At 39.1% G+C, this 14,707-nt stretch overlaps 1 protein-coding gene across 1 annotated transcript in view; it reads right to left on the bottom strand.

The window, feature by feature from the left end:
• Nucleotides 1–2,158: 2,158 nt before the first annotated feature.
• Nucleotides 2,159–14,707, bottom strand: part of CCN6 (cellular communication network factor 6) — a 135,475-nt gene continuing 122,926 nt past the window's right edge. The window contains 4 exon segments of the mRNA XM_061207209.1: nt 2,159–2,312; nt 2,314–2,345; nt 5,633–5,875; nt 9,866–10,163. Coding sequence (XP_061063192.1) covers nt 2,241–2,312; nt 2,314–2,345; nt 5,633–5,875; nt 9,866–10,163 — 645 coding nt within the window. The 3' untranslated portion in view covers nt 2,159–2,240.

Below are 14,707 nucleotides of genomic sequence, written 5' to 3' on the forward strand. Positions count from 1 at the left end.
TTAGTCTTCAACATTAATTTATCTTTAATCACAATTTATATTTAAAATTCATAGGTGATTTATCATTTAAGGAAGTAATTTTGAGCAACAGTTTATTTTCAAGCCAGAAAAATCTGTTGTGTGCTTTCTTTAATGTTATTTTTTAAATTTCTTTCCTTTTCAGATTAAGGATACTGCTCTTGGTCTTTATCTTGGAAATTAAGTTTTTTACAGTATTTGGTATAAAAATTTAGATTACAGTTGTCAACAGTGGCCAAAGAAGTTCCATTTTTTTTCTTCCAAAAGAAATCTTAGTAAACTGATATTCAGGATGGGGCAATGGAAATAATAAATATATTTACAGCTTAGTCTTATTCCTAGTTAAGATTTAATCTAGAAAATCTTGCTCACCCTATAATGATTATGTGATTGGAGCCTAGGCTGTATTGTCAAAGTACAAAGTTTTAAAACTTTAATATGCTTTTTATATAGCTTCAACAGATCATTTCAGATTATTTTATAGAATAAAATGTTCTCTTGTAAATTGTATAATTTTTCATTATGGAATATGTAGATGGAACCAAATATCTTTGTATTACATAATTATACATTTTAAGAGCTCAATTTTATGGTTTTCATATTTTACATAAATTTTTAGGAGAACCTTTTTTAAAGCTTCTAATGCCTTAAATACAGTTATCTGAGAATAGCTAGGCATTCTTACTGTTTTAAACCAGTAAGGCAGATTTGCCACCCTTTTAAAACCATTTTAAATTTTGATGTAATGACATGATTAACCTTAACCTTTTCCCCATGTGCTTGGTTTTATAGGATCTTGAGCTCAGAAAATATATCTCCTGGATCTCTGCAGTTTCTCTGACATACACAAGATGTAATCCACAGCATCTTCCATTTAAATGACCCTTCATTATTTGGGCAATCAAATTGAATGGTAATCATTTTAGACTTGTTAGGGACACAGCATCTTTTATCCAAGCATATACCACAGAAAGTGGGTTTATAACTCTGAGTGCTTGAGCATCCGGAAAAGACAAATTTTTCAGCTTTGACAGGTTGGAAAGTAGGTTGGCATGTTTTTCCTTTGGGGATCTGAAAAGATATATGAAAAGATATATAATGTTAAGTCACTCTTTAAACTTGATTACAATAGTTCAGAAAAGTGATACTTTATGGACTGTTACATAAATACACAGATATAATTATTTTCAGGGCATTAATAGTTGCCATTTAGTGACATCCAGCCCTTTCTTTTCTACCTTTAAAATCCCCTCTCACCAGAGGACCTTGAAAGTCCTCCCTGTGCTTCCTCCATCATATTATAGGACCCACTCCCCAATGTTTTTCTGCTATCTACCCTTGACTTAGTTCCACAATAAATGAAAATTTCTCTGTTTTGTTTAATATCAAGCGCCAAGACTTAAATTCTCTAACGTGGTCAGACAGTTTTAAGTAGATGGATAGATGAATAAACATCTTAATCCCTTTGAAATTGTCAACTTTCTAATATGATAGGGAATAACTTAGGGATAAGATTGGTTTTGTAGCATTTCTAAAAATTACCTTGAGACAGTCACAGAAGCAGGACCAGCTCTAGTTATAGCAAGCAATCTTAGAGTATGTATTATTATATCATAGTCCTTTGGCAAGTAGTAGCTAAGGAAAGCATTTTGGAAATAGTGTGGTTCCCTCTCCAAGTTGGTGATACATAACTTAAGATCAGAGCTTCTCTGATGTTCCTAATGTTTGTTTTTATAATTATGATGTAGCAACCAAAATCTTTTATCAATTGCTCTGATTCCACTACATAAAATTAATATAGGAAAAAGAAGATAGACTCTGAAAAGGATCTACTCTGAAAAAACAATATACATGGTGGGGTGCCCCAACAAATCAGGCTGATCAAGACCCACACTAGTAAGCTGTTAACCTGTTGATTCTAGATACCCTAACGTTACCTCTCTGCTTGGTGAAATTTTTCCCACAAAGTGCAGTTAATTAATATCTGCTTCCCTCCAAGATAGTTTGACTTTAAGAGTTACAATGAAGTGGTTTTATTAATAAACACTTCCAAAACACATACATATATAGACACATACTTTTCAGGAGTCTCAATATTGAATTATGATGAAGTTAAATCCACTTAAACTTTACCTTTACTGTCTTTGATATATTACTGTCGCAAGGCTGAATGTAGCACAGTCTTCTCTCATTTCTCATTTCACAGTTGCTGTTTTCATTGGTTACCCTATTAGATATGCCCATCCCACATGTTCTGGAGCAAGGGGTCCACTTTGTTGCTTGCACAAGACATTTTCTTTTCCAAATAAGTGGGAGATTTCTATAAGCTAAAATAAAGGAGGAGGGAGTGCATGTGTATAAATGTATATGTATTCCTGTAGTTAGATAATTTTTAATCATTTTTAAGCTAATAGTTAATAGATCTGAACTTTATATAAAGTAACTCAGAATAAAATAAGCTTATGGTCTAATTAATCATTCTCTCTTTTTCCCACTCCCCAAATTATCTTTCAATCAAGTATTACAGTGCAGTATCTTAGGAATAAAAATACTTTATCTTTGAAAAACTGAGTAAAGTACCCATTTGCTTCTTTCTGCTTAGCCCATCCTCTGAGTACTAAACAAGCTTATGCTTTGATGGATATCTGCCTTTTCCCTGGTTCTTGCCTCATGCTTGATGTTATTTTGAACAGATGTTGAAACAGACATTAGTAGGATTAGGGAATTCAAGATATCAGAACAAGGTGGTCTTACCGTTAAATTTCGTGATGTTAAAATCTAAAATACAAAAGTTACATTTGAGAATTCAGCTATCAATAAGACCAGTTATTTTCTTCTCCACTTTTTAAAATCTAGTCTTCATTTAGAAAAGTCTCTACGTTACACTGAACTAATCTAAATACTCATATACTAAGTCATGAAAAACGTGCAATCTGTTTTATTCATTCAGCTTAACTGTTACGTTCCCTATGGTATCAGGCCTATGGTATTCCCTCTGTTGTCTAGACATTTCATATCACTTCGGAATGCATGGACGGATCTATGGGTGAGTGGGTTGGATAGACAGAGCCCCCCTCCACTGCCTGCAGCTTAGGAGAAACAAGGCAGGGGAAGGGGGTGAATAATGAAAATATAAAGAGTGCATGATAATTCTTCCATCTTCTTGTAAATCCATGGGGAGCTTGCCTCCTGTTCTGCTCATGAATGAATCAGGCACTTGGTTCATTGTAAGCAAACTACTAATTGGTTCATTGTCTCAAAGCATTTCCTTCAGGTTAATATGCATCCTAAAGTGGGTGCTTTGGGAGTAAGGTGGAGATTTGAGTCTGCAATTAACACAGCAAAATTCAGGCTACATTACTTTAAAATGTCAATTTAAAAAGGAACCTCCCCCCAAAAAAATGCCTTCTTGATGGGGAAGAGTCACTTTGAAGTATGTGCTATCTTTGAATAAAATGATACTCTGATACTGTTGTCAGTGTTATTATAGTAGGATCTCACCATTGCATATAGAACTGAGGGAGAGGAAGCAGAAAAATGGAGATACCTGGAAGGTAGACAACAGTTTAAAGACCTCAGCGCAGGAAGCAGGTTAAAAGCTTGGCATGCATCTGAAATAAATAAAGGTAGGTTAGATTATCAATATTACCAAGAACCCCCCTTAGAGTTAAGCCAAGAGCTGCAGTTCAGGAATTTGCTTAACATTCATTAAAGGGCAAGAAAACTAGAAGAAATTTTCAAAGTACAAGTTCAGTGTTTGGTGAGCAGTGAGAAAAGCATAGGGGCATTATGTCATTGCATGCTTCCTGCTGACCAAGCAAAAGCTAGATTCCAACCGTAGACTGTCTGAAATTAATTAAGTATATAAATTACTATCACAAATATATCTTAAAGTATGCGTGTGTCATTGTGCTCAACTTTGAAAGCAAACTCCTGTTTGGGCCCATAAGTACAGTTTCAAAGTTAAGCAGAGGAGAGACATTAAACTGAACATATACTTCCTTTGAAACATACCTAGGCCTATATTTTAATTGCCAGAGAGCTCTTGGGAGATTTTCTCATTTTTTTGTAGCAAAGTACTGACCACTAAGAATGACCATCTGACACCTCCTCCAACCAGGTTCCAAGTGAATCCACTGAAACTGCTGTGACTTCACAAATGAGACCAACTTGACCGTGACCCAAAGGCCTGGCCTTGGGGACAACTGCTGTTCTACGGTGGTCTCACCAGGGTGGTTCACGCATGGGTTCTAAGAACTTAACACTGAGTCACTAAGATCCAATGCCGAAAATCAACTGTTCTTGTACATTTGTTAAAAAAAACAATTTGGCTTATATTTTCAAAAGTTTTAGAGCATTAGCAGTATCACGCGGTTAGCTGAAAACCAGGGATGGTGAATGATGATTTGCCGTAACCTGTTAAAGTTTTTTGAATTAATTGGCATAATTGGAATCCCAGAGGATGTTCCTTTAAGAATTAGTTTTTAAAGATCTAAGACTCATTTCTCTGATTATAGTTGCTTTTATTAACTATCCACATAAGTGGATTTAGGAGTCTTTAGCATACATAAGTATTCCATATTTCCATGGCACCTTTCATTTACTAAGCTCCAAATTTCAAGAAAAAGGCATTCTTAATTTCTGGATGAAAGCACAGATGTGAATAATAACCAGGCATCAATATTGCCCTTTTTGAGTCCTTCCTCACCTGTGCTTCATCTGCTGGCATTTTTGAAACTCCTGTCCCCAGAAAACCCTGGCACCAAAATAAGATGCTAGCTTAGAGCAGACCAAGCTACAAGGTTTATGAATATACTGATGCCAACTGTAAATGGCCAGATGCTCCAGATGAGTAATAAAGATTCTCATTACAAGTTTCTGACTACACACATACCTGGGTAACCTACTTAAAAATGCCTGTGTGCACATTTATTTAGAGAAGCTGGTAATTGTTAAGCTTCATTTTCAGTGAATGAAAGGGTAATTTTATATTAGTTTTATCTGTTTTTAGAAATGTGTACAAATCAATGTACCCTCAAATATTGTTGATCATAGCCTTCCATTTCTGCTTTTACCATATGGAAAAGTTGCCTTTGGAAATTTTTGGAATGGGATGGTTCATACTTCTTGCCCATAACAGAACAATACAGATAAAAGTTTTTCCAGGTCAGGGTACATGTGGATAATATTTGGTCAGTTTTCCTGAGAAGAGGTTAAATGGAAATAAGTAGAGGTATTAAGAGTTTAGAAGAGTTTTGCTGACCTAGTAGAGCTTTCAAAAACTGGAATATTTGGGGAGTTCCCTGGTGATCTAGTGGTTAGGATTCAGCCCTCTCTCTGCTGTCGCGTGGGTTCAATCCCTGGTCAGGGAACTGAAATCCCATGAGCCGCGCGGCCAAAAAAAAAGGAAAAAATCTGAAACATTACAAAGTTCCCTTTCAGATACTCAGAGCATACCTGCCTGAGGTAGAGACTGAGTATGATGGCACACTCAAACTAAATCTCACACTGATCACCAATCAGTAAGTACCTACTTAGTTCCTATGGTACATAAAAGGAACATGAAAGAAAACCAGGCAAAGTATACATGAGAGATAGTTCTACTTATAAGTACCTGGCATTGTTTTGTAGCTTGTTGACAGCTGCTGTTGTGATGACCCCAGGCCACATTTTGACTGATCAGTCTTCTTTCCACCTTTAGCCCTAGAGCAGTGCCTGTCAGCCGGCTTTGGTATGAACAGAGGTGTGCATCCAATGGCCCCACTCACACAGAGGCAGCTAAACAGGGGATTGGGCTGAAACACTTGGCCATTATGATAATGTACCCTGTTGAACTCACATCCCACAGCTACAAGGTCTGAAAAGAGAAAAGAGCAAAATCACCAAAGAACCCATAACTGATAGTCTAGACTTCCAGTTGTAAACCATAGAGGAAATTGCTATCTCCTTTATGAAATATAGTTCTCAATTTTTTAGGCCACATCTGAAACCTCCTTCACAGAACATCTGTAAAAAGTGAAAATGAGACATTTTCATTATATCGTAGGTTATCAGCCCTGAGTAGTCACCTTCAAAATTAAGACCCTGTTCCCTGTTCTTGAGTAAAGTTAATAAAAAATCACTATGAGTGGGGCTTCCCTGGTGGCGCAGTGGTTGAGAGTTTGCCTGCCAATGCAGGGGACACGGGTTCGAGCCCTGGTCTGGGAGGATCCCACATGCTGCGGAACAACTGGGCCTGTGAGCCACAACTACTGAGCCTGTGCGTCTGGAGCCTGTGGTCCGCAACAAGAGAGGCCGCGATAGTGAGAGGCCCGCGCACCGCGATGAAGAGTGGCCCCCGCTCGCCGCAACTAGAGAAAGCCCTCGCACAGAAACGAAGACCCAACACAGACAAAAATAAATAAATAAATAAATAAATTTATTTAAAAAAAAAAATCACTATGAGAATAGCACTGGGATAATGACTGTAAACCTCAGAGCTGGGCTGATGGCTGGTGAGACAGATATCCCCAGATGCGCAGCAACAGGCTGGGATATATTCCTAGGAAGTTAGGATAAGTGAATGGGTGAAGAAATCATAATTTGTTTACAATACTGCACAGTAACTGATGACCTTTCACAGAACTGGAAGGTCAAAACCTTTTCAGAATACTAAGATGTGACTGACTTCACTGTGTTGACATTTGTACTGATGGTGCAAAAGCAGCAGTGGCTAAAACTGCTGCTGGCACTTTAGCGTGAATCAAACTGTACAGGTTAGTCACTATTTTTCCTTGCCATACACTTGTACATAAATGTACTGTTTTTTAAAGTTCTTAGTTCTACCTAAGAATGTCCTTAATGACACAGTAAAAATTACTAATTTTATTAAATCTGAGTGATCAAATAAACATGTCTTTTTAATATTCTGTGTGACAAAACAGGAAGTTACGTAGAGCCTTTCTCTAGATATTGTACCAAAGTACAATAGTTATCTCGAGGAAAAGCACCTATGTTATTGTTTGAGTTGTGGGCCGAACTAACCACTTTTTTAGTGGTAATTTCCCCTGAAGAAATGATTGACAGATACCTCATGGTTATTCAGACTTGGGTATTTGGCAGACATTTTCTTGAAAATCAACGAAACGAGCCTGTCACTTCAAGGAAAACAACTGACAGTACTTGTTGCCAGTGACAGAATTTAAGCTTTTGAGCAAAAATTAGAATTTTGTAAAACTTGTGTCCACCACTGAGATCTTTATAGCTACCCAATATGTAGACTTTTCTGATAATTTTGGCACTAACTAATGTGATTTTTTAAAATATCTATATAACCCATTGTTCCAAACTGGTATTTTCCAAATAACCAATGCATGGTATTACAAAATTATACATGAGGAAAAGCCCCATTCCAAGTGGGTCTTTGAATAGAGGAATGTATTTTAATGTCACAAAGTTTGAAAAGTTCATTGATTTGGTTTCCGATTCCACATGATTAGCAGTGATGCAGCTAATTTTTAGGAAACTCCACTTCTCAAGTTTTAATATAATATGAAAAAAGAATATTCACAATTATCTGAAAAGTCTGTTAAAATATTCCTTCCTTTTCCAACAACGTATCTGTGTGAGGCTGGAATCCCTTCATATATTCCAAACTAAAACAACATATAGCAATATATTGAATGCAGAAGCAGATGTAAGAATCTATCTTCTGTTAAGCTAGGCATTAGAGAGATTTGCAAAAATGTAAAACAATTCCACTTCCACTCTTCTCTAAATCTCTTTGTTTTTAAAGTAAAATTTTTCCACAAATAATATATTATTCTTATTAATTTGCAATGGGTTTTTTTTTTTTAATGTATTAGTAAATATTTTTAAATTTCTAATCCATTAAATACCAAGAGATAACTCACATAAACAAAAGCTCTTTGGGTCCTCATTAATTTCTAAGACTAAAGGGATCCTCAGACCAAAAAAAAGGTTAAAAACCATTGTTCTATATGATGAATCAGCACATTCTCTGTAAAGTTATATCTTAAGCCTTTATAGACCATTCAGTCTCTGTTGCAACTACTAGACCCTGCTATTGTAAAGCAGCCACAGACTATATGTAACTGAACTTGTGTGGCTGTTCTCTGATAAAACATTATTTACAGAAACAGACTGTGGGGCGGATTTGGTCCCTGAGCCATAGTTTGTGACCCCAGTTATAGATCATCCCCACCCCCATCCTCATGGCTGTGCTCTGTTACAATACTCATCACATTGTACATAAAGTTACTTGTGGAAAGATCTGTCTGACACAATAAACTTTGACTCCGTGAGGGCAGGACCTGTATCTCTTTTTTCCCTGTTGTGCCCCACCTGCTGGTCACAGTGTCTAGCTCAGTAGTGGATGCTCACTAAGTGTTTGTTAGGTTAATGAAATACCTTGCCCGGCACTGTTTGGGAGAAAGAGGTATCCTGAATGCCAGAGTCTGATAGATCATGTTTTTCCTGTTGAATTTCCATAAGTAATAGCTAACATTTTTGAGAATTTACTACATTCCAGATATTGTGTTAGGTGTTTTGGGTTTTGTGTCTTCGTTTCATTTGATCCTCCTAACAACTCTATAAAATAGGAAGTACCTATGATATAACTGAGGCACAGAGAGGTTAAGCAACTTGATCAAGGTCACTCAGCAGACAGAACTCAGAATTTGAACCCAGAGCCTACATTCTTAACCAATATACAATAGTCAAGTGCTGACAGGGGCATCAGGCTATCAACTTGAACTGTTCCACACATTCAGTCCAACTCCAGAGATGTGCTCTCATTCCATACTTACAACCAAACTTCTGCTAGTAGTTTTCCTTCCCACTTAGACTTTTCTACAGAGTAACTTAATCACCCAGCTGACATGAGTATTTCTCTTCCCTTAGAAATTTTATTTTTTAATCCTCAATAAATCGGTATCCTGAATTATTGTCAAGGCATAGGTTTAGATGGTCTCAAGCAGTCTGCAGAGCTAAGGCCCATAAAGCTGAGGATCCTGTTGTGATTTGGGGTGCCCCTATCTTCGTTTTTACAAATGTGCCTCAGTAAAAAGTACAGTAACTTGGGCTTCCCTGGTGGCGCAGTGGTTAAGAATCCATCTGCCAATGCAGGCGACATGGGTTCGAGCCCTGGTCCGGGAAGATCCCACATGCTGTGGAGCAACTAAGCCCGTGCCCCACAGCTACTGAGCCTGCGCTCTAGAGCCTGCGAGCTCTAGGCCGTGCTCCGCAACAAGAGAAGCCACCGCGGTGAGAAGCCCGCGCACCGCAACGAAGAGTAGCCCCCGCTCGCTGCAACTAGAGAAAGCCCGTGTGCAGCAACGAAGACCTAACGCAGCCAAAAATTAAAAAAAAAACAAATAAATTTAAAAAGTACAGTAACTTGATGGTTAGTTGGGAAGGCTGAGATTAAAGCTGTATGTCTGAATACTAGATATACATCCTTACATTTTAAAAAAGATGATTTTTTAGTCACAAAAAAGGTTGAATTCAGATTGCTTCTGACAGTATTAACGAAAGCTGTCATTTGTGGCACTTTTAATGAGTCACACTGTTTACATAATTTCTCCTATTTTTATCATTAAAAGCAATTACCTGAGAAGAACTGCAAGATCATTTCAATGCAATAAAAGTAACAGGTTTCTGAATGTGTGTGTAACATCTGCTCGTTTCACATGGTGTCCAGTATGACAAGGCTAGTCTCACTGGTGCATGGAAACTAAACCCACCTCATATTTAGTCACATTAAGCTGATTATTCCAAAGTAACAATTGCAGACAAAAATCCTGTCTAGACTCCACATTCGCTAGCCAGTGCAGAAGGAAACACTTACATGCACACACTCCGGTCTCGTACCTAGGCCCGTCTGCTGAGTAGTCACAGTACAGCCCTTTGTGGGGGTCGCAGAGGTCAGCCTCGTTGCAGGTGTCCCCCGGTTGCCTGGCACAGATTTTACAGCATCCACAGCCATCCGTCACCAGGCTCACTCCAGGAGGGCAGCTGGGCTTCTGGTGAGCGCACTGACAGGGCCAGTGACAAAACTGTTGACGATGGTGCACTTCTGCTACCTCACCAGGCCTTCCTTCGGGTGCCGTGTCTAACAGCCCAGTGCCCTGGGCCCTGCGGTAGAACTTCATTTGACAACAAAGGTGATGTTAGAAATGGTTCCGCAAACTAATTTCAGAGGTTTTCTAGAAACAGATTTCCCCCAGATTACGAGAATATAGTGTGGTGAATTGTAATAATAATAGTATCTATCAGTATTTGACATGATCACTCGCTCCTTAAACTTTTCTGCACTCAGCTTCCGACACGTGACTCTTACTCCTCCTTTCTCACTGATGGCTCCTCAGTCTCCTCTGCTAGTTTCTTCTCATCATCTTCATCTCTAAACACTGGAACCCCCTGTGGGTAAAGACCTCTGAAGTAACTTCCCTCACTGTATCTCATGTCTCCACCCAGGCCTCTCTTCTGAACTCAAACTGCCTACTTAACAGATCTCCACTTAGATATTTGACAGGCATAGCAAACTTCACATGACCAAAACCAAACTCCCAATTCTCCCCTCCAATCTACTCTTCCTTACAAGGGAAGGAGAGAGGCAGGTGTGTCAGAGAAGATGTGATGCTAGAAGCAGAGGTAACACGATGCTGCTGCTGCTGAAGGGGGGGAATCACAAGCCAAGGAATGCAGGCAGCTTAAAAAAGCTGGAAAAGGCAAAGGACAGATTCTCCCCTAGACTCCCCGGAAGGAACACAGCCCTGCCTTGATTTTAGCTCTGTTTCCAGACTACAGATGCCAGAACTGTAAGATAATAAATCTGTGCTGTTTGAAGATTGTAGCAATTTATTCAGTAGCAATAGGAAACAATACACCCCGTTTTACAAGGGAGGACTATGGGGCTCTGATTGCTTAACCTACTCCAGGTCACATATCAAGTAAGTGGAAGAAGAGGGACTTACACCAGGCAGGCAGCTTCCAGAGCCTGAGCTCTCAATCCTTACCTTCCTCCCTTCCCTAGGCCAGGTCTTGCCACCAACCAGCTGTGATATTGAACAGATCACTGAACCTCTGTGTCTGTTTTTCCTCTCCAGCCCAGACTCTCCCCCTGAGCTCACAACTAACTCATTCATCTCTATGGGGTATATCCCACTTTGATGTCCCACAAGCACCTCACTTTCTCCCTCCCCACAAGAAACTGCTCTCAGCTAGTCCCCATTTTAGTGAATGGTGGCATCATCCCCTGAGTTCCCCAAGCTAGGAAGCTGAGATCAACCTCACCTGTTCCATCTCCTTCACCCCTCACACCTGAAGGTCAGTGACCTGCAGGGAAGCCCAAGCTCCTGAGCACAGCATTCAGGGCCCTCCTCTCTCTTGCGTTCCTTAGATTCCTTAGCTTCTAGCAAGTGAAAGTGCCTGCGGTTCCCTGCATATCTGAGGCTGTTCCTTCTACCTGTAACCTTCTTCACCTGCCCCCACTCCTTCACTGAGTTACCACCTTCTCCAGAAGACTTTCTATAACCTCTCCATGCTCCCTTTTACCTGTCGGTGTACTGAAGTTAGTGTATAAGTGCCTGTCTTCTCCACTCACCCTAAAGCTACCCAACCACAGGGACTTGAGGTTCACTTGCTGGTGTACAACTGGCACTTAGCACAGTACCTGGCAAGTAATTTCTGTAATTAACTCTCAATTTTTATCTGATGGAACTGAAGGCAGTTGGACTGATTCAGACATCCTAAACCTCTTTCCAACTCAAAAACCCTACATTTAAGGGACACCAAGTGGGGAAAGCGGTGGGGGGGGATGAATTGGGGGATTGGGATTGACATATATACACTAATATGTATAAAATAGATAGCTAATAAAAAAAAAGAAAAAGTTTGGACAATGAAAAAGAAAGTCAGAATCAGAAAAACAAAAAAACAAAAAAAAACCCTACATTTAAAGGTATCTGTTTGAAATTCCACCATTAAATCTTCAGCCTTTTTTCTTACCACTGTTGAGACATGTATTCCCCAGAGTAACACTTTCAGCTACTATTTGAGTTGAATATACCATGTGAGAATAGACTTTGAGGATACAGTGCTGGGCTTCTGGAGGAGCAATGGAAATTCCAAATGTAGAGGAGCAGAATATCAAGGCTACAAATAGTGAGTGCCTGCTTCTCATTCTTGCCCAGGTTCAGACGTGGTTACCAGGGACCCCTTGCCGGGTTCGGTGACCTCTCAGCTGGGCTCATGTTCATGAACATTCCTTCCTCCCCTCTCTAAGTGTTGGACTCTCAATTCTTGGCTTTCATGACACCAGCCCCACCTCCCTGCCCAGTTTTACCCCTACCTCTGGACATACTTTCTCAATCTCCTTTGCAGGCTCCTGTTACCCTGCATTTGACTTAGATTTAAGCTCACTGGTGTTGCATGACCTTAATGTATTGCTGTTCTCACCCTGCACACTGTCTCTTGACCATCTCATCCACCCCCTTGCCTTCATTTTCGACCCTATGCAGCTTCAAATCTAAATTTCCATCCAGGACTGCTCCACTGAGTGCAGACCCATATAGCTGGCTGCCTACTGGACGTCTCCACTAGAACATCCTACAGGAAAAACTCACGTCCCAAACTCAACATTGCCCCACCCACCCGAGACAGCTTCTCCATACCTTGGAGATAGGAAGCTAGGAGTCATCCAGGTCATCTTCCTCTCCCTCACCTCCCATAGTCATTTAACAACTAATCCTGCTTATCATCCTTATAGCCCTAAAACTAGTCACTCTTCCCTCATTTTCACTGATACCAAGTACTACTGCAGTAAGTTCCTAACTGGTCTCCCTCCCTCAAGAATGACTTCAACAAATCTACCACGTCACAGTTTTAAGGAGCTCTTAAAAAACATACCTGTCGGTCCCCAGCAACTCCACAAAAAAAAAACAAAAACAAACAAAAAACACTGTATCTAGTTCTGTAAAAAATGCCATTGGTAATTTGATAGGGATTGCACTGAATCTGTAGATTGCTTTGGGTAGTAGAGTCATTTTCACAATATTGATTCTTCCAATCCAAGAACATGGTATATCTCTCCATCTGTTGGTATCATCTTTAATTTCTTTCATCAGTGTCTTATAGTTTTCTGCATACAGGTCTTTTGTCTCCCTAGGTAGGTTTATTCCTAGGTATTTTATTCTTTTTGTTGCAATGGTAAATGGGAGTTTCCTTAATTTCTCTTTCATCATTAGTGTATAGGAATGCAAGAGATTTCTGTGCATTAATTTTGTATCCTGCAACTTTACCAAATTCATTGATTAGCTCTAGTAGTTTTCTGGTGGCATCTTTAGGATTCTCTATGTATAGTATCATGTCATCTGCAAACAGTGACAGTTTTACTTCTTCTTTTCCAATTTGTATTCCTTTTCTTTTTTTTCTCTGATTGCCATGGCTAGGACTTCCAAAACTATGTTGAATAATAGTGGCAAGAGTGGACATCCTTGTCTTCTTCCTGATCTTAGAGGAAATGTGTTCAGTTTTTCACCATTGAGAATGATGTTTGCTGTGGGCTTGTCGTATATGGCATTTATTACGTTGAGGTAGGTTCCCTCCATGCCCAGTTTCTGGAGAGTTTTTATCATAAATGGGTATTGAATTATGTCAAAAGCTTTTTCTGCATCTATTGAGATGATCATATGGTTTTTATTCTTCAATTTGTTAATATGGTGTATCACATTGATTGATTTCTGTATATTGAAGAATTCTTGCATTCCTGGGATAAATCCCACTTGATCATGGTGTATGATCCTTTTAATGTGTTGTTGGATTCTGTTTGCTAGTATTTTGTTGAGGATTTTTGCATCTATATTCATCAGTGATATTGGTCTGTAATTTTCTTTTTTTGTAGTAGCTTTGTCTGGTTTTGGTATCAGACAAAGTGATGGTGGCCTCATAGAACGAGTTTGGGAGTGTTCCTTCCTCTGCAATTTTTTGGAAGAGTTTGAGAAGGATGGGTGTTAGCTCTTCTTTAAATGTTTGATAGAATTCACAAATAAAATTTGTACAGACACAAAAAAGACCGCAAATAGCCAAAGCAGTCTTGAGGGAAAAAAACAGAGCTGGAGGAATCAGACTCCCTGACTTCAGACTATACTACAAAGCTACGGTAATCAAGACAATATGGTACTGGCACAAAAACAGAAATATAGATCAATGGAACAGGATAGAAAGCCCAGAGATAAACCCACGCACCTATGGTCAACCAATCTATGACAAAGGAGGCAAGGATATACAATGGAGAAAAGACAGTCTCTTCAATAAGTGGTGTTGGGAAAACTGGACAGCTACATGTAAAAGAATGAAATTAGAACACTCCCGAACACCATACACAAAAATAAACTCAAAATGGATTCGAGACCTAAATGTAAGACCGGACACTATAAAACTCATAGAGGAAAACATAGGAATAACACTCTTTGACATAAATCACAGCAAGATCTTTTTTGATCCACCTCCTAGAGTAATGGAAATAAAAACAAAAATAAACAAATGGGACCTAATGAAACTTCAAAGCTTTTGCAAAGCAAAGGAAACTACAAACAAGACGAAAAGACAACCCTCAGAATGGGAGAAAATATTTGCAAACCAATCAATGGACAAAGGATTAACCTCCAAAATATATAAACAGCTCATG

This window comes from Eubalaena glacialis, chromosome 12 (assembly GCF_028564815.1).
Source record: "Eubalaena glacialis isolate mEubGla1 chromosome 12, mEubGla1.1.hap2.+ XY, whole genome shotgun sequence".
Taxonomy (NCBI): Eukaryota; Metazoa; Chordata; class Mammalia; order Artiodactyla; family Balaenidae; genus Eubalaena; species Eubalaena glacialis.